Source organism: Rutilus rutilus (assembly GCF_951802725.1).
Source record: "Rutilus rutilus genome assembly, chromosome: 16".
NCBI classification, from domain to species: Eukaryota; Metazoa; Chordata; class Actinopteri; order Cypriniformes; family Leuciscidae; genus Rutilus; species Rutilus rutilus.
In genome coordinates this window covers 22,096,906-22,121,450 of record NC_140224.1, presented here as the reverse complement: position 1 = coordinate 22,121,450, position 24,545 = coordinate 22,096,906, and the positions used below count along the sequence as shown (strand labels likewise).

Genomic DNA, 24,545 nt, shown 5'->3' with positions numbered 1-24,545 from the left:
GGTTCGGGCTGGCACCCAGGCTAAAATGTCCCCATAAGAATAGTAAAACCTGAGATCACCTACATTGTGGGGACCAACCAGCGGTCCCCACTTTTCAAAAGGCTTATAAATCACACAGGATGAGTTGTTTTGAGAAAGTAAAAATGCAGAATGTTTCCTGTGATGGGTAGGTTTAGGGGCAGGGGCAGTGTAAGGGGATAGAATATACAGTTTGTACAGTATAAAAACCATTACGCCTATGGAGAGTCCCCACAAAGATAGTGAACCAGACGTGTGTGTGTGTGTGTGTTCAAGGACTTTTATTTTGATATTGTTGTCTTGCTGTTTCTGGTTTTTATTTCCTGTCTTTGTTCCTTTCCTCCCTGGTTTCCTTAGGCTGCATCCGAAAACTTAAAAATGCTGCCTTCAGAGGACACAATTTAGGGTAGGAAGGCAATCAAGGCATGTCCGAATCCAATGTTAGCTTCACTTCCTGTCTCCTGAGATACCTTCATCAGATCAATTTTTGAAGGTAGCATATATGTATCCTTCGCTGTGTATCCTTAGCATATATGTATCCTTCGCTGCCTTTAATATACCACAATCCTGTGCTTTCCATTCTGTGACTGTTCAGCTAGAAAAAGAAAGATGGCATCTGAAAGTTGCAGTTGCTGGTCAATTTGAGTGTAAATATATGTTGTTGTTTTTTACCAGCGTTTTCCACTTCTGATGTAATTTCTAGCAAGAAATTACTACTGTAGTAATTAAATATTTGTTTAGTTCTCACCAAAGCTCACCCTATTTTGCTGTAGATCATTAAACTGTAACGCTGCCTCAGAAGTCTGTCCGAAATCAGTTTCGTGAGGTGCCTTTGTGCAAACTTTCCTGTCTGCAGAGTCATTGCCTATAAGGCAGTGAGGCATCAAGTCAGCTGCCTAAGTTTTCAGATGCAGCCTTAGTTTCCCTTATTTGTTTTCAAAGTGAGTCTCACCTGTGCCATGTTAATCTCTTGTTATGTTGTGTATATACCCCTGTTTTTAAGCTGTCTTTTGTTGGTCGTTGTCTTTAATTAAGTTTATTTTATATATTTATTTGAAAAGGGACCATGTACCAATTTTTGGATCGGATTTAGCCAAAGGCTAATTTTCATCCGTAGTCCCCTGGCAGGTCATCACTAACATAAATGATAAGATAACACAAACAGTTCCTACGTACAATAAAACACACACACACACACACACACACACACACACCAGGGCCAAAAACAATAACAAAAAAATAATAATTAAGGAATCAAACTGCAACCATGTCATTTGTTTACAGAGTTGAGTTGATTTTAAAAAGACTTCAACTTCAATTTAAAAAGACTTAAAAAGACAGTATATGTACAATTTTTTATATCCTCTGGTAAGGCCAGGATATAAAACTTTTGTGTTTCCTATTCCCCAGTTGGATTCTTATCTTTCTGTGGATTATTTTCATCTGCTTTCCCCATTTGGATTATCTTTGATTGTGTGTTTGTGGAAGGAATACTGCTTTCAATTAGACCCAAGCCTCTCCTCTTCCCTACAACCATAACACTATAAATCTATTTATACACACAAATCACTGGGGTCTCTGGCACTTCAAAAAGAAAACAGGTCAGTTTCAGCTGGACATGAGGATTACTGGTGAATATATAGTCTGGCTCACCCTGATAATGCAGTGAGACTCGGCTGCCCTGGTGAAGCTGAGATCAGCGTGTGTTTTATAGCTGATTGAAGCAGTCTGCTGTTAGCCTCCTGCACATGTTCCTGGTAGTTCACCATCAGAACCACCAACAGGAAGAACTTATAGACTAAGCAGCTCTGATTATCAACATAAAACAACAGACCAATAAATATTAATATGCATTAGGGTCAGAATACAGGAGATATCCAGCTGTTATAGGTCTCAGAGGACTAAATGAGTGCTGAGTGCATCTATCTGGCTGAGCTCACCCTCATTAAGGCTCTAAGCTTTCTCAGCTTCCATGCTTCCTCTTTAGCCTGCAGCAAGCCGTATCCACAGGGAGGATGAACCTTATCCTCCAGATGCTCTTCCGTCCTTCTGACTTCTGTCTCCTGAGCCAAACGCTCCTCCACCTCTGGGTCTACTGGTCTCACCACAGCAGCCAGATATAGTGCCTGAATACATATCTGCAGAAAAACACCTGACGTCATGAACTAAGTAAGGATGTTTTGATTAAAAAATAAATAATATTTTGATAGAAATGCACATCTTTCAGTTTTTCACTGTGCAAAATAGATTTATAGCTGACTGCAAATGGTTCCAACAGCAAGGCAGAAGTGAGGAAAGCTGACAGGGCAGAAACCAGCCACATGAGAACCACAGTGCTGGAAAACATGCTCCCATACAGTCCCGCCAGAGCCAGGCATGTTCCCAGCAGAACAGCCACCAGCAGGTGAAGCACACGCAGAACCCACGATGGAAGATTCAAGCCAGGTACTCCACGAACAACACCTGTAGAACAGCCCATAGGTTCACACACAGACAAAACAATGTACTAAGCCTTTTTTCAAGATTTACCAATTTCAATTAATAGTAAAATTCCATCTAATTGAATTGAACATTCCCTACATATCATTCATATTATGAATTATGGATATTATAATGGACTATTTAGTTTATGTGATTCATATTCATAAATGTAAAAAACGAAAAGAAAATATGTTTAAGATTTATACAACATATTTTAAGCTTTTTTCTTATTTAATCTTTTAAAATTCTTAATTCATGTAAGGATTATTCAATCAAATAATAATTCAGGCGTAAACATTTTTTTGTGTATATTTGACGTATAAACCAAGCAAGGATGCATTTAAATTGATCAAAAGTGACTGTAAATACATTTATAATGTTACAAAAAAGTTTATTTTTTATCAGTACCAATTTTTTGTTGTTGCTGTTTTGTTTTCATGTACTTGAGCACCAAATCAGCACATTAGAATGATTTCTGAAGGATCCTGTGACACTGAAGACTGGCGTAATGATGCTGAATATTCAGCTTTGCAATTGCATGTTAAAATGTATTAAAATAGAAAACAGTTATTTTAAATTGTAATAACATTTTACAATATTACTGTTTTGACTGTATTTTTGAGAATAATCAAATAAATGGAGCCTTGGTGAGCATACAAGACTTCTTGATGTTAAAAAATAAACATAACTGTGTATGGTGTGGGCTCACCAATGCGTGTGTTGGAGACGGTGCTTATAGAGTCGGGTGGGAGGCTAGGGAGAAATGTGCTGGCCTCACTGAGCACTGAGAGTGAGGAGGAGGACTTGTGAAAGACAGGTTCATATGTGGGCGTATCCATATTCAGATCAGACCACTCACTACACAAGCTGTCCTGGCTGGAAGACAAAAAGACAGAAATACATGTGTATGTGACCATGTATCCTGGTAAATGTGTGAAACGATCAGTGCACTCACATGTCAGACAGGGTGGTTTCGTTGGGTGTCAAATGACCACTGTCAGATGCTTCTGGCCCTGAGGAAAGCGTGTTTGTGGGATCCAGATCTGCAGATATAGTCATAAGATCTTCCTCTAAAATAAAGGAATGAATCACCTTAGAATTATACACTTCTGTGATAATTTACTCATTCTCATGTTGTTTCAAATCTATATGATTTTCTTTCTTTCTTTCTTGAAGACTTGTGCACAAATTGTATGTATGTTTTTCTTCTTTTTTTTTGGCCTTTTGAAGTTTGACAGACCCGGATTTTTTTTCTGAGACATTTTCAAGAGAGTGATGTTGTTTCTTCAAACCTGAAGACTTGGTTGGTTCTAAAATGTCGTGGTCAGATGTTGGAGTCGACAAATGTAGATGCAGAAAGGCTTTTTTTCTCTTAAAAAGATGAGTAGTTCCTGTCAGTTCAGGCAGGCCAAAGATACTGTCACATGATGTCCATTGATCCACTCTGTGAAATATTTAAAATAACACTATGTTTATGTTAACTTTTTAAAGGAATGTAATACTGCATGTAGAATGCATGTAGAATAGAATTGGTACCGGTGATTCCCAGGATCGGGAGTATTCCAAAACTCTGAATCCAGTTTCTTGTTCTGCAGTGAGTTCTTAAAGGGAAAAAAAACAACAAGGAGATACAAAGATAATATACTGCAAATGAATTCATTTAGGAAATTTGCTTGATGACTCTATGATATCTTTTAATCATGGGGATTGACTTTCTCTCACAGTGAAAGGAGACGGTCCATCATATATGCAAGAGTCAGGGACTGTTGGCAATGACAGAAAAGATGAGCAGGAGAGACCTGGGTGACTGAGAAAAACATCCATCTCCACGGTATGACACACAGGAGAGGGAGGCAGAGATACATCCAATGTCACCTACAACACAATCCATCACCAATTTCACAATGAGTGAGAATTATCACAAATGTATACAGTTCAAGTTTTTAAACTGTTAATATACTGTAATATTATTTCACAATATTACTGTTTTTACTACATTTTTGAACACATAAATGGACTTGTCCTTGGTCTCAAGTCCTTGGTGAGCACTTATAAAAATATTTGCATGGTAGTGTAGATTAAAAGTCAGAACAGTATGATTTCACAAGGAATTATGACATTGTATACCTTGCTCTGGGTTTTTTGGAACAGAAATCTGAGAACGGTTTGGAGGGGGAAGGTCAAAGCTGCAACTGTCATTCCAACCAGAATGGTCTCTCCATTCATCACCATCTGGGTAGAAACTGGAACGCTGCAGTCGTAACAGTAACAAATGCGAATAACCCATTTGTTTTGAGAGGAATGAGAGAAAATGCATTCATTTGTCTGAGTTTAGTGATGAATATTATTCTCCTTTGACATTAATCAATAACAAACACTGTAGCTTATAGAAAAACAGAAATTGCTTTGTTTTACAAGATGTAATACCTACACCTACAGTGTAAGCTATACGAGCTCAATCTGTTATCTATGCCCTTTGAAGGTCAAGTCTATTACCTGCTGCCCTTTCTGCCCACTGCTCCATACCACACTGCCCCAGCTGCCAGATAGAGATGTAATAAGAGGGCGCAGCAGGTGACCCTCTGGGCTCGGCTAAAGCGGCTGTGGGCCGGCCGTTCCCATAATGAAATCCACAGATGGTGCTCTCGAAAGCCAAAAAGTAACTGGGAATGTAGGATCCTCCTAAACTCCTGCAGCTCCTGAGGACCTAAAAAGATCAACGGTTATGAAATGCAAATATGAAATGTGCTGTGCTGCATGTGTATACTTACAAGATGCTAAAATAACCTTCTCCACCCTTCCAGAGTTCTTCTCATTCTCCACAGATAGCCAGTCTTCTACCAGGAAGAAGAACATGTTGTCTGTCTGTATGTCCCAGACTATCACATGTTGTAAGTACCAGGATGGGTCTAGACCTGGAAAACACAGCAGTTGTTTGTGAGTATTTTAAGAAGAAAGAAAGAAAGAAAGAAAGAAAGAAAGAAAGAAAGAAAGAAAGAAAGAAAGAAAGAAAGAAAGAAAGAAAGAAAGAAGCTGTTCACAACCACTGACCTGTGTTGTCATGCCAGATACGTATTTTCCAGATCTCTCCGAGATTGGCATCTGTTTCAATTTGGAAGTCATCCAGGCTGTTCCTCTGGAAAGCTCCTTCACTTTGAAGGTGACGTGAGCCACTTTTATTCAGACCATACAGGCTAATGCCAACATGTGCAGTGGTACCTGATGAATTCAGATATTTTATAACTTGGTCAAATCTTGTTTGATGACTTTTATGAGGTCAATAAGACAAGTAAATTAAAGGTTCTACTGACCAGACCCTCTTTTCCAGCCTGTCTTGACAAGAACCCGGTACTGGTAGCGACCTTTCTGACCACACAGAGGAACCCAACACAGACGCAGACTTTCCAGGTGATCCAGTTTGTGAGCGATAAGACCAACCAGTAGATGAATTAACAGCAAGACTCCACAAACTATTCCCGCCACAACGTTTCTCACCGGCTCTTCTGACTGGTGACACCAATAATGTTCATCACTGAAGTTTTATGTTACAGTTTTTACATAAATTAATAATTCTTTAAAAGTTTGGGGTCGGTAAGACTATTTAATGTTTTTGAAAGGCTGCATTTATTTGATGAAAAATACAGTAAAAACAAAATTGTGAAACATTATTACAATTTAAAATAACTTTTTTTTTCTATTTTAATATACTGTAAAATTTACATTTTGGCACACTTCTATTGCTAACACTGACACCCACTGACAATTAAAATAATTTCAGTAAACAAATTCATTTAAAATAACTATAATATGGACTACGGTTAAAAAGTTTGGAGTCTGTAAGATTTTCTTATGTTTTTGAAAGCAGTCTGCATTTATTTGATCAAAGACAATAAAATAATATGATAAAAAAAATATGATTTGAAACATTTCTTATTATTATCAATGTTGAAAACAGTTGTGCTGTGGAAACCGTGATACATTAATGTTTTCCAGAATCTTCGATAAAATAGAAAGTTAAAAAAGAACAGCATTTATTTGAAATATAATTTTTTGTAACAATGTAAAAGTCGGTTTCACTTTATTTTGATAGTCCCTTTAACACATTCTGTTGACTATAAGTAGCGTTGCACCTACATGTCTACTTACTCTCATTAGAGTGTTAGTAGACTGGTAGGGTTAGGATTAGAATAAGTAGACGTAGTTGCAAAGTTACTTATTGTCAGTAGAATGTCTGTTGGAGGATCATCACAATAAAGAGTTAGCAGTTATTAAGCGGACAGTCTACTAATGCTCTAATGAGAGTTAGCTGACATGTAGTTGCAAAGTTACTTATAGTCAACAGAATGTTCAAAAGGGACCATCAAAATAAAGTGTTACAAGTCTTGTCACTTTTGATTAATTTAATGTATCCTTGCTGAATAAAAGTAATAATTTCTTCTTCTTCTTTTTTTTATCTTACTGACTCCACGCTTAATGGTGAAATGACGTTTTATCTTTAAGTAGAAATGGCATACAGGTGGCAGCAGTAAAAGTGCCTCGGGATGGATGAAGAGGCTGGCTCCAAACATCGTGAGGTGATGGGTGAGGCAGTGAGCAGTGTGGGGGCTGCTGCCATTCAGAGGACTCAAGCCATCACTGCTCCAGCGCTTCTCATCAACACTGAAGAACCGGCACAGCATGCTGAACACACACACTGAGACGGACACGTCCACACTGCTGGTGCTACTGTTCAGCCTCACAAACAGGTCTTTGGCAGAACCATTCAAGCTGTAAAATGTACAGACACATTTACTTTCGTTCACACTAACACAATAATCCTATTCCCTATTTTCAATGAAAAAAAAAACAACTTAAGGAACAGGAAGAACTTACAGTGGTGTAAGGAAGATGGTGTGCTCCAGTGAAGGGGTTTCAGTTGAGAGAGAGAGGGTGAGCTCTTGGGAATGAGTTTGTTCAGACAGTGGATGAACTGGTTGGTCGTCAACATAGATCCATACTAGTCCAGAGACTTTCTCACCAGCTCCTGCTCGACAACACAAAGCACAGGCTTTCTATATTCTATACTGCTAAACAATTTTATATTGAAAACATATTATATACCTCTTTTGCGTTTTACTTGAGGTTATTTTTCTTCCTCATTTGCTAACACTGAGACCCACTAGCCATTACATTAATTTCATAAAATAAATTCAATTAAAGACAATACAATATAATGTACACTACAGTTCAAAAACTTTTGTCTCTTATACTCACCAAGGCTGCATTTCCTTGATCAAAATGATAGTAAAAAGCATGATCCTCTAGAAATCATTTTAATATTCTGTTTTGGTGCTAAAATCTCTTATTATTATCAATGTTGAAACCAGTTGTGCTGCTGCTCAATATTTTGTTGTAAACTATGATTTTTCAGAATACTTTGATGAATAGAATGTTCAAAAGAACAGTATTAATTAGAAATAAAAATCCTTTGTAACATTATAAATGTACTTACTGTCAGTTTTGATCAATTTAATGCATCCTTGCTGAATAAAAGTATTAAGTATTATTTCCTTTTTTTTAAGTCTCAGACTTTTGATGATTTTAATGCATCCTTATATTATATTATATTAGATTATATTGAAGTCTTATAATATATAGTCTATATAAAGTCTACACTACCTGGGATGAGACTGAAGTTTAGGGCAACATAGAGTCCAGTCTGAGGATCTGTGTCCATTGCTTTGACTGTGAAATTTACACTTCCCTTGGGCGGCAGAGTAAAATTTTTCCATAGTAACCTCTCATCTTCTGTCTCTTGTACTTTTTTGTGTAAAGTAAATTGTATCGCAGTGTCTAGTGTCAGGTTGGCGATCGAAATGGGCTTCCCCTGTGGCGTAGCGAACTCCATGGCTGCAAGCGAGGTCGTAATAGGAGGTTCTGCAGCTGGAATGAATGGGTTTTCTTCCCCCTCCATTTGCAGAAGGATTTGCAGGACCTCTTGCTTTTCCTCCTTCAGTTGAGAGCTCAGTGCTGATGGGATGTGAAACTGGCAGTGGCTTAGAGGATCTGTGCACAGAAGGTCTTTAGTAGGATCACCCCGTACGCCCACCACACTGATCTTTGGAACCGCGAGGGAAAGAGCTTCTTCCCCACTCATCCGCGACAACATTAATGAGCGCATGAGCTCTAAAATCTGCTCCAGTGCTGATACAGCTGTCTCTGATGTATCCACATGCTTGAGGCCTGAATTGCTCCTCTGCCTCTGATCAGCAGTCAGTGTGCTGCCTGCAGGGAAAATGTAAGAATGGTTAAGCCAAGGTTCATTTACAACTTCAGAGTGAACCTCTATTATCACGCTGAATATAAATTCTGCTTTACTTAAAACAGCCAGAATGTTCCTGCCAGTGTCTGTGGGGTTGATGTCACCCTGTCCTGTTTGTTCTCTTATCACTTTGATCATCTTTCCCGTGACCTTCAGAACCTTTGCATGACAGCCGTTGCATTGCCATTCAGAGGGAAACACCTGCAGACAGGAAAGTACATTTTCTAGTAAATCATTTGCATTTGTAACATCACCTGTGACAAGGCTTTGTTCTTAGACAGCATGAATACTTTCTGTATTCCCAGCACTCCTCATTACGCACAGCAGGCAGTGAATTCAGTGATGAGCCTTTGCCACATGTGTCACGGTGTTGGACCTACAAAAAGTTGCTGACATGCTTTGTGTCAAGCTATGACGAATGCTATACGTTCCATAAGCTTTAATAGTTGAAAGCCTTACTGTAGACTGGGCCAAAGCTGAGCTGATCAGAGCCGCGTCCTGTAATGAGGAGACCGGCAGAGACGCCAGAGCCTGAATCACATTTCCACGGATCTGAATCTTGTCCTCCAACTCTTGAGCACTTACGGATGCTAGCTGTGGAAGTGGTTGATTTTGATTTAAAAACACATGTCTAATAGCCTAACACACCATCACAGAAACTGAAGGTGCACTCAGTCATTTTTATGGCAGTTGTGCTGGACTGACATCTAGTGGTGTGGATGCAACAACACACAAAGCTAATATTATCAGTAACTGAGACGTCGTGACACGTTACATTTCAATTTGCATCTGTTTGACTCTCTGTAAAGTCAGTAAAACCTTCAAACTTTTATAAAACAGTTATAGTTATATTAGTTTATCTGAATTTTATTTTAATTAACATTCATTCTAAGTTCAATTTATGCATCAGCTTTGCTACCACAAATAACAGCATCAATTCATTAGTAACTAATCTGGAATTTAAAAGGTGATAGTTATGTGATGAATGGCACACAACAAATGTGCCATCTGCGGCCAGTCATAATAATTTTTTTTCCACGAGAGCAAAAGTGTCCAATAAAATGCGAATTAACAAGATAAACTGAGTACTCTTAAAGTCCATGTGAACCGGAAGTTTCAAACGACTTTGCTAGTGACTAGTGTTGTGACGTATTTCCAAGTGAAACGGAATATTGAATAGAGGGCATGGTTTTAATTTAGCGCTCTTCCTCTCCATCTCTCGCTCATAGCAGACTAACGGTTTGAGGGGAGTGGTTAAGCGTTTTCAACCCAAGTCGTCAAACTAACGTCATTCCAGACTGGAAGTAACTTTTCAGATTTTGATTAAAGATTACCATTTTTTCTGTGTATTAACTTGCACGGATTAATTGTTCACCACAAGACTAGTAATATGCGCTAACAAAGTAAATAGGGTCAATTTTGATTTCAGGTCGACTTTAACATGTTGGTGACCAACCCTGTGTAAACTTTTTATTATGCTACTGATCTTCATTTCATGTAAGTGTGCATGATTTATCCATTTTATCCATCTGGTTTTTAATTAGGAAAACACTGAGTGCACCTTTTAATAAACATGCAGACAGCTGGTTTGGCAGGGCCATCTCAGTTACCTGGTTGAGTTGGCTGGTCAGGGCAATAGAATATTGGATAATGTCCTGAGGGTTTCCTTGTTGAAGCAAGGCCCAAAACTCTGATTGACTCTTATTCCTCAACCACTCCGTTGTGCAGTGGTCACACAGCAGTACTGTCAGGTTCCTGCAGAAGATATCCAGTATTATTTTGGTGCTATGATGTGTTGTCAAATTTTATCTGAATATATAATTGCCAATGTCTGACTAACTTCCTTGCTGCAATAACTGAAGCCCCCATACTGTCCTCTACCAGCACCAGCATGTGAACAACAGATATGTTTTTCACTGTATTCGGACTACCCAGTGGCACCAGGGAGCCGAACGTACTCTGAGTGCCTCTGTAAAGGGTAATCAAGGGACATAATGGTCCAAAATCTTCACACTGTGACACCTGCAGTGAAAATATCAGCTGAGCTGAGTCACCGTCTTCAGCCATCCACCCTGCCATTGAGAATAAAATAGCAAAGAATTTGTCAATCTGCAGAGCCATTACTTGGGTGAGAAATAAGAGCAAAAGAGAAATGACACTACCTGAGCAACTGTAAGAGACCATAGTTTCCAGGAAATGAAGCGAGTCGTCTGGTGACAGAGTGCAAATACCCCCGTAGGGAGGATGGTTGGGGACTAAGGTGATGCTTGCCGACCCCCAAAGCCCAGAGGCTGGCTCAGACACGTTGACAGTAAAGGTGTATTCTTGGCCCTCCATTAGCACCCCTGGTTTAATGACTATTTCTCTCCAGAGACTTCCTTTCGAGGTAGTTACCTCATTCAGTGTTAAAGCTTCACCTCTCTGATTCTCTGCAGTCCACCTGTACTGTAGTTAAAGTGTTTTAAAACATTACTAAGTTGTGTTTAAGACTTATGAAGGCGTATGAAGTTATTTTATGGTACGTTGGGAATTGAATACCTGTAGAGTGTCTTGACATGAAGAACAATGGCCAGTCAAGGCAACATGGCGCCTGTGACTCATGTGGAAGGACAACAGTGAATTACAGGAGACACACTTTACAGTCACTGGCAGCAACGCGGCATTGTACACTTTAACCTTAAAAGAATAAAAATAACAAATTTACATTTGACAAACAGAGTTTTCTGTTCTGTGTTGACATATTTTTAATTAATGGGTGACATTTTGTTTTTTAAATGGCCAAAAAGCTCCTTGAATAGCTTAAAGAGATAGTTCACCCAAAAATGAAAATTCTATTATCATTTACTCACCCTCATGTCATTCCACCATTAAGACTTTCGTTAATCTTCAAAATGCAAATAAAGATAGTTTTTCTCATCATTTTTGTCCATTCACTAAAAGTCCACACAACTAAAATGTTGATGCATCAAAAAGTTCAAAAGACATTGTAAAATTAATCCATATTAATCGAGCAGGCTTCCTTTAAAGATTTGGCGTTTACCATTTGATGTGCTCTATGTAAGTGGGTTGATAAATTTGTATAGGCTACATGAATAAAAGCCTAAATTAAATCGGTCTGTCAAATAAAGCAATCTTGTCTCTTCAGAAGACTAGGATTAAACCACTCAATTAATATGGAAAAATTAATGTATTTTTTTGTACTTTTTAGGCCAATTCACACCGCACCGACAGATGCCAGCAGACTTCATCGTGTTTTTGGTGTGATTAGAGTGATGGCTGAGTGATCAGCAATTTTCTTAGCTTTTTTGTTCAAAATGTTGCAAAAACGTACCCACATTCAAGTGTTGATAAAAAGATAATTAATAGAATAAAACAAAGTTTTAACAGAAGCTCTGTGGAAAATGATCAAAAGTGCTGGTGATGGCTGGTTTGGCACGACATGTGGGTGAGTAAATGATGACAGAATATTAATGACAAATATATTCCTAGTGAAATGCTCAAAGCAATGTGAAGTAAAATAAGTTAACATTCACCGACTGTGATATAGAGACAGGTTGTCTTCCACTTTTGTAAAGGTTGAGAGTAAAGTGGTACACTCTGTCTGGCAGAAGTGCACTTCTGGGAAGAAGCAGCATACTACCATTTCCTGGAATTTGATAATGAAGAGTGGAAACGGCTGAAGACAATGCTGTTGTGTTCTGGAAGCAGAGAATACATTATCAATTGAGTGTTCACTAGCAGTAAATGAAGAATGTACTGCATTTGTAATTTACTGTACCTCTATAGTGTAACTCCACTGGAACTGAAACAACTCAATATTTTTCTCCTCTGAATCTGGATCAAAAGACTCCATTGCATCCAGTATCAGATCATATTGAGTTGACCAGAGCCTGTGAGAACCACCTTCAATCACGGGCACCAGTTGACTGTGGACCACGGTAAGCTTTATGGACCTGTTCTGCTTTAGAGGAGTTCCCTGAAGTCTAGCGGTAAAAGCCAGACAGTAGATTCCCACTTTTAGAGTGTGCTTTGGCAGAGAAAGAAGTGGTGTTGTAACATCCACTGAATCATTTAAGGGCACCTTGTCTATTCCTGAGCAAACTTGTCCCCTGAAGATCTCCCAGAAATATGATGCTTTGTATGTTAAGCAACCGTTAAAGTCAACTCGTGCTTCAAAGAAACTCCGTCTGGATTTTAATATTTTATATTGTTCTTTTACAATGTAGATTACTGGCTGGGAACACTCCAGCTCTTGTACTTTAATTGACTTTTTAGTGGAGATCTCACTTATGTTGTTGAAAGCTGTTAATTTCACCACAAACTCACCAGTAGCATTAAATTTGTGGACTTGTCTATTGGATTCTGTAACCAAGGCTCCATCACTGGCATCACTGAAATCCCAGATGAATTTAAGGTTGCTGCCTCCATCTGTCATGGCTACAAAAGTGATCGGATAATCAATAAAAGCTCCATTATGGGAGGTTAAAATCTTCACTTCCTTCACATACTTCTGTATTGTTGCTGTACTGGTCAGGGACTGTGAGCAGAAGCCATTATCAGCTTTCACTGTAACAGACAGGGATCCATTAGTAAAAGGTGTGAAGTGAACAGTTTGCCCGAATTCCCGAGAGGACTGGACTCCATTTAATAGGAAAGTCCAGTGGTAATTGGCTCTTGAGTCACTGGATGCTTGAAAACTGATGTTTTTGGATGCCTCTAGGACAGCAGAGCAACATCCGATCAAATGCAGACCTTTAATTTTTTCCACGACTCTCACAATCACTGTTGCAGTTTGGTAACTGACATTATTTTTTGCTTTTGTTCTCACCAGATGGTCTCCAACTGAAAGAGAAGAGGTTGTAAAATTCTGCCGAATATCCACGGAATAACTTGCATTAACAAACTCCAAAGAAAATGACACTTCACTTCCTTGGGAGATAGAGGGTGAGAAAATAACCATGTCGTCCTCACAAACAACATCACTGCTTGCCGTAAGTAAAAGTCCCTGGATGGCGTCCTGAACCACAAGAGGGTATGAAACATTTTGCCAGCTAATGTCGTTTGAAGCATTAAGTGAGATCCGGTGATCTGCAACTTCCGCGAAAGAATAGCTAACGGTTTGATTGTCAGCAAGAACAGTAACAGTGTTGTTGTGAAACGTTAAAACCCATTCCCAGTGCAGGACATTTCCTGTTCCTGCAGAGCCATGGAATAACAGATGGCTATTTGAAGTTACAAAAAATGGTCTGAGTTGTCCATTTATCTGAATATCCACTTTAGAGATGTCTTCCTGAATTATTAGTTGCTTGGTTGCATTATCAGACCCGAACACATTCGAGACTGATACTCTGATCTTGACCAAACCGATAACTTTAAAAACATGCAAAACAAAAGGCACATCTGATATTACAGGACTGCGCTCAGAGTCTAAGAACCATGAGTAGTGAAGGTCCGTTCCAGATGCTACACTCACAGATATCCTCACTGGCTTTCCTTTAGCTACAGCATTCATTGGTGATGAAATACTCAACCCAGACACTCGCTCTACAGCTCTCAGTGAAAGTTCGCTATCTATTGATCCAAGAGCATTGGATACCACCAGGATGATGTGTATATCACCAGGGCTGTTTGCAACAAGTGGAAACTGTTTGCTATTACTTGCAGTTCTGTTAATCCAACTTTGGTTTGCAGTCCACTCATATGTCAAGTTAGAACCATGTGTCACTGATGCCATCAATAGTACAGTCTGATTTGTCAGGACATATCTTGTAGACCGCAGTTCCTGACAATGAATTCGAACTCCATGTATTCTCTCTACAACCTCAATGTGCGTTATGGTTTCTAATCGACTGACAAGATTTTGTGCAGCAACTTTAATCCGAAACACCCCTGCTTTAGGAAACACATACATAAACGTGGACGTTCCAGGCTTTGGAGGTGATGAAGAATCTACAGTCCAGTAAAACGCAACATTTTCATGAACATCAGTCTGAGCTATTATCAGTGTCTCTTTTCCAGCCTCCACAATTGGCTGATTGGTATTAACCATTAAGAATGACAGAGGTGCCTGCACCTCAATCTCTATGGATACCAAACATGAACTTACCGCATTAGATGCGGTGGCCGTCACACGAAACCGCCCAGGAAAACCAAAAATGTGTGACTGATTTTGGCCCTCTTTTTTGTAGCCATCTCCAAAATTCCACTGAAAAGAAGCTGTTTTACCAGGAAGCTCAGCCCAAAAGTAATAGGACTGATTCACAGTCATTGCATCATGGTTGCCTTCATATTTTATTAATAGATTAGATACAGGCCTTTGAACTAAAATGGTCGCTTTTGCTGTTCTGTTGCTGACTTTGTTTTGTATCTGCACTGAAATTTCATACAAACCCTCCTCTGGAAGAACAAAGCAATGGTGCGATTGGCCTTTGACTGGAACCATATCACTAGAAATGTTGCTATACCACCAAAACAGATAACCTGGTACTTTGGGAAGCACAAAAACATCAAAGCATATTTCCTCACTCACCGCTACAGCACTCTTGGCTGAATGCAGAGTAACATCTGTTATTTGGGCCTCAACACATATGCTGGTTTCATAATGGACCGAATCCACAAGGCTATGAGCATTTACACCAACTGTGTAAGTCCCTGAAGTCAGAAAAGTATGAGTGATAGTTGTGGCTCCTTTAACAACAGACAATGGTGTGTCATCTCCAAAATCCCAGTGAAAAGTCAAAAAAGGAACGAAGCCTTTGACTAACGCCTCAAACCCAGTCTCTGCTTGACTCAAAATGCAGCCTGTTGGGATAATTTGACTAATTAGCAAACGATAGACTTCCACATTGACTAACCGGTGTTCTTTACTTGCATGATTATAAGCAGAAACCTCAACGGTGTAATTTCCAGGAGACTTGTAAATGTGAGAGGCTGAGCTTCCAGTGAGATCTTTTAGTATCGAACCATCTCCAAATTCAAAGGTCCATTTTAGATGAGTGCCTGCAGACACTCTGCCACTGATTTCAAAGGTGCAGTTCAGTTCAATGGAGCCATTGTAATTTAACTGGAGATCCGAGACAGCCTCAACTACCTCCACTGCTGTATAGTTAGTCAAGACTGTCAAGGAGTTGTTGGCACTGATGGTGATGTTGTATGTGCCGGGCCTTTTAAAAACATGCCTGACTTTACTGGAATATTGCTTCACTTTATCAGAGTCATCGGCAAAATTCCATAAATAAAGTATTCCGTATGAAGAGGGCCATAGTGAGACCTCAAAGAGGATGGTGTGGTTGACTAGACAGACAGTAGGAGATGACACCAGCAGTCTTGATATTGGAGTCCTTATTTTAACGGTTACAGTCTTTTCAATTCTGTCATATTTGTTGTAAGCCTTTATTGTCATTGTGTAGTCACCTAAAAAGAAAAATTGTATATCCTGAAATTTAGAATGTAATATTTTAACCCCAAGGCATAACAACTTAAAAGTGCACTCAGTAATTGGGTTTATTACAATATCAAGTAAAAATAAATAAAAATAAAATATAAAAGGTTTTCAGTGACTGATGCCACTGTAGCAATGCTCAATTAAAATTATTTACAGTACCTGGAAAAGGAAATGTATGATTGATAGAGTCTTGCAGATAGACATGTTTGGCACTTAGGTGAAGATAGCTGTCATCCATCTCTAAAGGAGCAGAAACTGTGTGACTGACAGATGCTGTATTATCACCAAAATCCCATCTGGAGAGATAAATCATTTCATAATAGCATTATACATTCAGAAGAGGTCAAACTTAATTTCATAATTCTAACTCAATTATAATTCAGAGGCATTAACCTGATTGTAACGCCTATAGAGATGTCAGCTTTAACTTGAATTGTGTAGACAGTTGAGGTGTTTACAGCAATGGCCTCTGGCAGGGAAATTACTGCTAGGTCAGCTAACGGGGTCATTACATCGGCTGTGAGCTTCACCTCAATTAACTGAGAGCTCACAGGGTTATTTGCCATTACCTAGAGCAGAGAAAGCAGTAAAGATTTGAAGAAATTAGAAAAATGACTATCAATTGGTGGACCGTGACTTCAAAATGGGTCACAGTTTCAGTCATTGACTGCAGGAAAACAACATTGCTGGATGCAAATAATAATAATAAATAATATAAATAATAATAATAAATTGGATTAAGAGAGGAGAACGTTTCACACAACTTTTGTTGTTGACATCAAAGGCTGTGCATCCTATTAGAACTATTTCCACTTGTGCAGTTACAATACCTAAAATGGCGTGCAGTAAGCATGAACCCCTTGTAATTAAAGAGACATTTACCAAACCAATAAAGACAAGCCAATGTCAGTGTAGATAATTTGACAAATAATTTTGCATTTGTTTACAAATTTTTCAGTTCTGCATGCAATTAATTGTAATATTAACACATTTTGTAAAACATTTTGATTGAAAGAATCCTTTGTTTATTTTTATTTTATATTTTAAACTAGCAAAACTAGTCAAGAACCACTTACTTAAAGGATCTGAAACCTAAATCATTGTTGCTTTAGGCACAGTTTCACAAAAGGGTTTAATATTTCTGTAACATTAACATGTTTACCTTTAGTGTGTATTCTGCAGTTTTTTTTAAAAACACACTGTAAGACTCTCCTATGTGTGTAAACTGAACCAGGTCATCAATAACCCAAGTATACTTCACTGATGTGCCAGTGACTACTGAAGCTGTAAACAACTGTAGGGGGAAAAAAGAAAAGGAAAAGGTAAGCCCCCTAAATCATTTAAAGTCTAGTTATGACATTCAATTCTCTTTTCTTCAAATACCATGTAAATTACATTAGCACATCAAATTCTAAAAAGGTTACTGGCAAACTTTTCACAATGACACGCATAAGAAATTGTGGTACCTGTGGTATGTCCACTAGAACTCTGCTGAAGCCCTGAGGCTGGATGCTCAGCCCAGTGACAGGAATATGAGATACAACTCTCAAACTCAGAGTCTGGGAGTTCAAGCTGTTTGAAGCCATGATGTTTAGTGTATGTTCCCCTTGACTAGAAAGCTCCACATACACATGAGAGAACCACGTGTCAAGAGTAGCCCTAACACATCCTCCTTCAATCTCAGGCATCTCAGCAGGGCAAGAGGATTCAAAAGGAACTCCATTCTTAGACACAGGGTCCGACCAGGAACTGGTTGCATTTCCACCTGAAATGATCTGGATGACAATGAGAGTTGGGATATGGACTGCAACATGAATTTGGTTGTCCTTGTCAAGCTTTGGATGCAAAACTTGCAACCCTGTGACAGGACTCTCTGCTTTGATTGTATTGTTGCTCTGTGAGGTGTTGGGTATTGGTGAAACTCCATAGTGCGGCATTGTGCCCTCATAAATCACCCGTAGGTCACAGACCAGTCCATCTAGCCATCGGCCCTGTCCCAGTTGGGCAGATAGAGTCCCCTCTAACCAGCCCCCCCACTCAGGCCCATGCATGGAGAGGTAACTCTGGCGCCAGGCCGAGCTGGTACCGGCAACACAGTGTAGAAATTCACCTGCTCTTCTAGTGTGTTGCAACGCCAGAATGTCATCAGGATAGACAGTGATATGTTTGTCTTGTACTATAACCTGCACAAATACAACAAAATAGGTATCTTTGATTAATTACAATAAATTGTTTTGCACAATATTTGCATTACTTTGGTTCCCTGTAATTCTTGATTCTGATTGGTTAACTGCGGCATTTAGCGGACAGATGTTTCCTAAAATATTGAAACTTGAGCCGAACCCCTTAGCAGTCAATTATTTACTACCCCCTGAGATTATAATTGTTCACGGTTCTCTGATGTAGATTAACACTTGTGATTTAGAAAGTTCGCTGCATTATGATGCTGAAATCACCGGATCATGAGATACTCGCGTGTAAATGAACACAGTGTTGCTCTTCACTCTGAAATACGCAACAGACTATATACTTATTTAGTGAGACTATAAAAAAATTTAATTTAATTGAAGCCTTTGATTTGATAATTGTACTAAATATTTTGCAATTTCAGTTGTATTTAAATGAATTGTGCACCCCCTGTTTTATATTTTACATTTGATTTAATGTTTTATTAGCTTTTTATCAACTCATGAGCCACCATTTGGGAAACCCTTCATGGCGTATCCGGTAACAAGAATTTCAATCTAGCATGTTTGATAGTGAATATGACCTCAAATGACTTCAGCCTAATATTACTATAATATTGTTGCAGTGCTCGTCTTGTTGCTAGGCCAGCTGTTCAGTACAGTGTAATGGAAAAAAATTCTTTGCAGAACCATTATTATTATTAAAAATAATTTGAAAAAATTCAAGAACTCAAGAATTGCCACCTACACTGATGTGTGTGAGGTCAGTGCTTGCTGGCAGTGCCAGTGACATGTCTGCCATCAAGTGGAAGAACGGTGGCGTCGCAGGGTATCGGGGGGGCAGAGGGAATACATGTCCCCCGGTAAAGGAGTGGTAAGGACTGCACGGGCGGGTGACGGGCAGACAGATCTCCAGCAGGTGACACCAGTACTGCCCACTGACACAGCCACCAGTGGTGTTACACATGGGCGTCATTGAACAGCAGCTGAAAGGGTTCATGAGAGAACTACAGCCTGGGAGGGAAGATGTTTCATAAAATGTACCTCTTTGAACTGATAATTTTACAAACTGGTAACAAAGTATGTGTTGCTCATTAGTGCTTAGTTTGCTCACCTGGTGGTACTAGGTGATGATTCGGGCTGCAGTACGGTCGTAAGATTTGCACTCTAGCAAAGGCCAGCTGATCACTTGGCTGAATCACCAAATCCAAAGATAGCACTCGACCCTCATGGGTGAACCAAAGACCTGGGAACAACATAATCTGTGCACATAGACCTTTCATTTTAAAATAGGTGTGTATTAACTTCTAAATGTTAAAATGAACGTGTGTGGTTCATAAAATGATCATTTGGGTTGTTGTTGTTGTTGTTGTTTTTTTTGGAAATTCATTTTACGTGACCTAAAACATTAAAGGGACTATTAATATGAATTTTCATGTATTAAAGGCATACTATGCAGTTTCCGTTTTTGTCAAACAGCGACCCCTAGAGTTGCTGTGGAGTACTTGTATTTAACGTTACTGTCGTAAATACGTTTCTCGTTTTCTTTTCCTTGACTCTTTCTTCGTTTTCTCTGCCATGATTCACATCTGAAATGCGTGCTAGTGTCCTCCATAGAGGCTGCTTCATATGTTGTTGATGTATGTGACGTTGTGCCGTAAAGCAAGTCGTGATTCGGCGGGGTGCCACCTCTCAAACCTGCATTTCTGGTTTTGCCAGCGGCGAAATGACTTCGAAGCTGTTATATTAAGGTACAAATCTTGCATAGTGTGCCTTTAAGCGATTTTTATTGCCAATGTGTGAACAGCGTGTAATGAAACTTAAAAAAAAAAAAAGAGACCTTTCCCGACTTCCTATTGACAATAAAAGCTTGTAGACTGATTTTTATGTGAAGGACTCGGGATGGTTTTGCCGGGAGAATCAAAAGGATGTGACGTTTACACACGCTCTTAAGACCCTTGAAACGAATGCTTACACAATATTCAGGTAATGCCAAAAGAGCTATTCTGTACTGTAATGGCAATGTGTCATACAAAGAAAAGGGATTAATTCAAACTATAGTCTCAAATATACTTTAGAATTATCATGACAGTCTAATTCTAAATACCTCATCTGTCCACATGATGCTGGTGAATATTGTTGTATGTTTATTTTGTTACTGAGGGCAAAGCAGCATACAGCACATATTTAAATATCAGCAGCATGGATGGTGTCTGGATATTTGTTAACAGTTTGTCACTGCAAAGGTATTTCCAACCATTTATTTATAAGTAAAGAACGAAAAAGAACTTTGCAGGGCACTGAATCATGTTCAGCCTCTTATACATTATGTGCTCATGGTGCGAGTGTTAGAAAGAAGTTGCTTTCTGCAGTTCACTTAACAGCCACAGATGTCGCTAATAACAAGGGTTTTTGAATTCTAGCCCCTTTAAAACAGATGTACATTTACACTAATGTCAAAAAGTTTGCGGTAAGTTCTTTTTTAAGAAACCCATTATCACTTTTATTCAGCAAGGTTATATTAAATTGATCAAAATGACAGTAAAATGACTTTTATACTGTTCCAAAAGATTTCAAATAAATGCTGCTCTTTTTAACTGTATTTTAAAATATATATTAAAATAGAAAAACAATTTTAAACAATATTACTATTTATATTGTATCTTTGGTCAAATAAATGCAGCCTTGGTCACCTTTAATTTTAACAGTCTTATTTTTTATTAGCATAAAAATGTTGACTTCATAATGTATTGGCTTAAACTGTCCTTGATTAACAATTTAATAAGCTAATTGTTCTTTTTTTTTGTGTGGTTTTTTTTACCTCAACCATGTGTGGTCCTGGGTCTGGTGGAGAGGGTAGCAGTTGTATCTGGGACACTGTGTATATTCCTGACATTAGTGGCACACCTGTCACGTAGCTCCCCAGCGATGGCAAAGACACTTTAAAGAGAAAATGGATGACAATGCTGTCAGTTATGAGTTCTGACAAAGGTTTTGCAGCATGGCTTTGATTAACTGAATGTGAGCTGTAAATAACTCTAACAAATGCTGCTGATATTGTCATGTGCTTTGTCACCCACGTGAAATCAAAATTGACAATTCTTGTTTTTGTATGGAATATTGTTCCATACAAGTGTTATTATAAATGATTTATCCGTGCACATCATTATTTATTTATTTTTGTCCTCTTTAATCAAAATGACTTCCCCTCCCTGTTGCAATGACATTTCATCTCATCTCTTTTCTGATGATGATGGTTTACTGGTGCAAATGCGGGACCTTTCACTCACATGAGATCATATCAATAGCAAACACAATGATCCAACGATCCAATCAATTCCCAATGGAAAAAATAAAGTCCCAGCCTACATTTCTTGTTTGAGAAAATATTTCATTCTGATATAAGGCCAATTCACACCTCACAGACAAAGAACAAAAACAAGTTGGCCGTTGGATTTAGAATTTTCTGTGCTTTATAAGTACCAAATAAACAGCCAATATCTTAATAATATGCATTCTAATAAGCAACTTGTTAATAGCGAGAACTGGACCTTAAAAGTGTTACCATTATTTTTTTCAAATGAAAATTTTACTGTTGCTTTGATTTGTGCAAAACTGTTGTGGGAAGGTGTAGATGATTATTGGCCCAGTCTTTATGACGATGATTTGGATAATGTGATGTGTATCAGTGGGTTAAAACAGTTTATTAGCTTGCTTACCTGATATCTTTTTATCACAGATAATGAAATTCCCCTTATCACATTGTTCATTCGTCCATTGTCCAGAGGCCAGAGCCATTGTGGTACATTCCTTCATCTCACTGTCTTCAGTGTCTAAATCATCAAACCGACCATGTTCCATTCCATTTCTCAACCAGACCCCAACTGGAGCTTCTCTGGAATTTACACAGAGTAAAAGCAAATACAGGATCAGCCATTAAAAAAGTTGCAATGCTCTATGTTTGAGACTATAATCTCTAAATAATATATCTATACTGTACTATAGATTCCCTTTTAAATATTTCTGTTGGAAAAATCAGGCCTGCAAAACCATATAAAATCTTGTGATATCTTACAGTTGAAATGAATTTTGTATGAAGGTCTGAACATTCACACTGTCCACTGTAGCAAGGTCTCCTCTCTCGTCTCTTTGACAGATGTCTCTTGCTTCTAGCCACGCTGACGTCAATATGGGCATCCAGTAACAGCGCAAACCATCACGGTCAATTTTTGCCCCCTTTGGGCAATAATATTCTAGTGGAAAGCATGAAATATTTCAAAAACAAATTGTGTTCATTTTAGATGCATCCACAACTAGCGAACACAAGTCACGTAATGTAATGCTCTATGATTGCAAACAATTAGCAAGAATAATATCCATTACTGAGCAAGGCAGATAAAACATCTCACCACTGAAGCAGCTTGTAAAAACACAGAGAATCCAAATGAGAGTCAGGTGCACAATATTTGCCATTTTATCTCTTCCCCAGGTAGAGCATAATAAATGTGAGTAATAATGAATCATACATGAGAGAGACTGCAAGAGGGTCCATTTCATGCTCTGACTCTGTCCGTCCACGAAGACCCTGCTTTAATTTTCCTTCTGCCTTTTAGTCTCTCTCTCTCTCTCTCTCTCTCTCTCTCTCTCTCTCTCTCTCTCTCTCTCTCTCTCTCTCTCTCTCTCTCTCTCTCTCTCTCTCTCTCTCTCTCTCTCTCTCTCAGGCCTCCTTTTGTATTTCTCTTGTACTTGTTCTTTTAGTGCTTGGTGACTTATTAGCATTGTGCGCTTCAACACATAGTTTCACCACCAACCCCACCCCACCCCCCTTTAACATTAACAGACTTTTGGTTTGTCTCACAGCAACAAAACAGAAAAGAAAGACTGGACAGTGTTCTCATTAACATGCTGTATAATCCCGCCTGATGAATAGGCAGTTAAAACCACTCATCCAGGTTAAATGCGTCACCACCTCCTTTATTACACTAATTTATATATATATATATATATATATATATATATATATATATATATATATATATATATATATACTGTATATATATATATATATATATAAAATAAAATTAAAGGATAAAAATTCATTCTGAATTTTTCAAGGCATCAGTGGTGCTGTTTGCCATTAGAATTGAACGTCTGCAATTTTGCTTAAGTTCTTCCCAGAACCCTTGAAAATGCAGTCTAACCTTCGGGCAACTGTTTATTTTTCTCCTTCAGGACATACTTCATTCTCCACTCCAGTTTAAATGTACGGAAAATAAGAGCGAGGAAATGCAGAAAACAGGAAAAAGTGGGCTCTTCTCAGAGACGCACCAGCCGTTGCTAAGCAACTGAGTACATAGAGCAGGGGTTGACAGTCATTCTTTTCAAAGCAAAGCAGACAGACGTAGCAAGGCTCCCTCTGCTGAATACCGGGTCGTAGCTTTCAGGAGTGAACAATGGAACAGCACCTAATAGTTTTCAGCAAAAAGGCCATTGAGAATCAGATTGGATTCCAATGACCTTTCTACAAACCTTACCGGATCTAGATGTTACATTACATTGAGAATTGCCAAACTTATGACGTTCCAAGCCTGTATGTCTTTCTTTCATTTGGGGAACACAAAAGAAGATGTTTTAAAATTGCTAGGGGCCAAACAACCTTAGATCCCTTTAACTTTCTTTATATGGAAAAAGGGGAGGGGAAGATCACATCATTTTGATTTTGGGGTGAACTATCTCATCATATTGTAATGTACTATGTTGTTTTTGTATCTGATGTTGTTTGCAGCTGTTTTAGCATCACTGTGGACTCACTGGGTTGACCTGTGCATTGAAGGTGGTGTTGGGGAAGGTTTTTATTATTAATTTGTTTTATCAAATTTACCAGAGGGCTCTGTGTTAGGAAACATAATGGTGATGAATCCCAATTAAACATCTTTATCCTGATAAGCATGCCAATGAAAAGAAGGAATATTGTTATGTAAATATGACATTAAAACTTTCAGATGCAGTCAGAATGAACCACGTTTTCCATCTCCTACAAATTCTGTATCGACAACAATTTAGTGATGTTAAATGTTTAGTTGTGAGTTGAATTTTAAAATGATTCATGATGTAT

The 24,545-nt window shown here is 38.5% G+C and overlaps 1 protein-coding gene across 1 annotated transcript in view; it reads right to left on the bottom strand.

Annotated features, from left to right (window-relative positions):
- The window catches only part of pkd1b (polycystic kidney disease 1b), a gene marked incomplete at its 5' end in the record, with an annotated part of 29,827 nt that extends 6,924 nt beyond the window's left edge, over positions 1-22,903 (bottom strand). The window contains 34 exons of the mRNA XM_084434529.1: positions 1,672-1,826; positions 1,959-2,156; positions 2,279-2,481; positions 3,209-3,375; positions 3,455-3,569; positions 3,792-3,943; positions 4,036-4,100; positions 4,222-4,374; positions 4,627-4,750; positions 4,996-5,206; positions 5,271-5,414; positions 5,551-5,718; positions 5,811-6,006; positions 7,014-7,266; positions 7,372-7,522; positions 8,158-8,763; positions 8,857-9,001; positions 9,260-9,394; positions 10,411-10,555; positions 10,641-10,872; positions 10,963-11,245; positions 11,339-11,476; positions 12,334-12,498; positions 12,579-16,213; positions 16,404-16,540; positions 16,638-16,813; positions 17,407-17,538; positions 17,711-18,427; positions 19,179-19,444; positions 19,545-19,692; positions 21,252-21,370; positions 22,150-22,325; positions 22,506-22,683; positions 22,840-22,903. Coding sequence (XP_084290655.1) covers positions 1,672-1,826; positions 1,959-2,156; positions 2,279-2,481; positions 3,209-3,375; positions 3,455-3,569; positions 3,792-3,943; positions 4,036-4,100; positions 4,222-4,374; positions 4,627-4,750; positions 4,996-5,206; positions 5,271-5,414; positions 5,551-5,718; positions 5,811-6,006; positions 7,014-7,266; positions 7,372-7,522; positions 8,158-8,763; positions 8,857-9,001; positions 9,260-9,394; positions 10,411-10,555; positions 10,641-10,872; positions 10,963-11,245; positions 11,339-11,476; positions 12,334-12,498; positions 12,579-16,213; positions 16,404-16,540; positions 16,638-16,813; positions 17,407-17,538; positions 17,711-18,427; positions 19,179-19,444; positions 19,545-19,692; positions 21,252-21,370; positions 22,150-22,325; positions 22,506-22,683; positions 22,840-22,903 — 10,052 coding nt within the window. The remainder of the gene's footprint in view (positions 1-1,671; positions 1,827-1,958; positions 2,157-2,278; positions 2,482-3,208; positions 3,376-3,454; positions 3,570-3,791; positions 3,944-4,035; positions 4,101-4,221; positions 4,375-4,626; positions 4,751-4,995; positions 5,207-5,270; positions 5,415-5,550; positions 5,719-5,810; positions 6,007-7,013; positions 7,267-7,371; positions 7,523-8,157; positions 8,764-8,856; positions 9,002-9,259; positions 9,395-10,410; positions 10,556-10,640; positions 10,873-10,962; positions 11,246-11,338; positions 11,477-12,333; positions 12,499-12,578; positions 16,214-16,403; positions 16,541-16,637; positions 16,814-17,406; positions 17,539-17,710; positions 18,428-19,178; positions 19,445-19,544; positions 19,693-21,251; positions 21,371-22,149; positions 22,326-22,505; positions 22,684-22,839) is intronic.
- Positions 22,904-24,545: the final 1,642 nt, after the last annotated feature.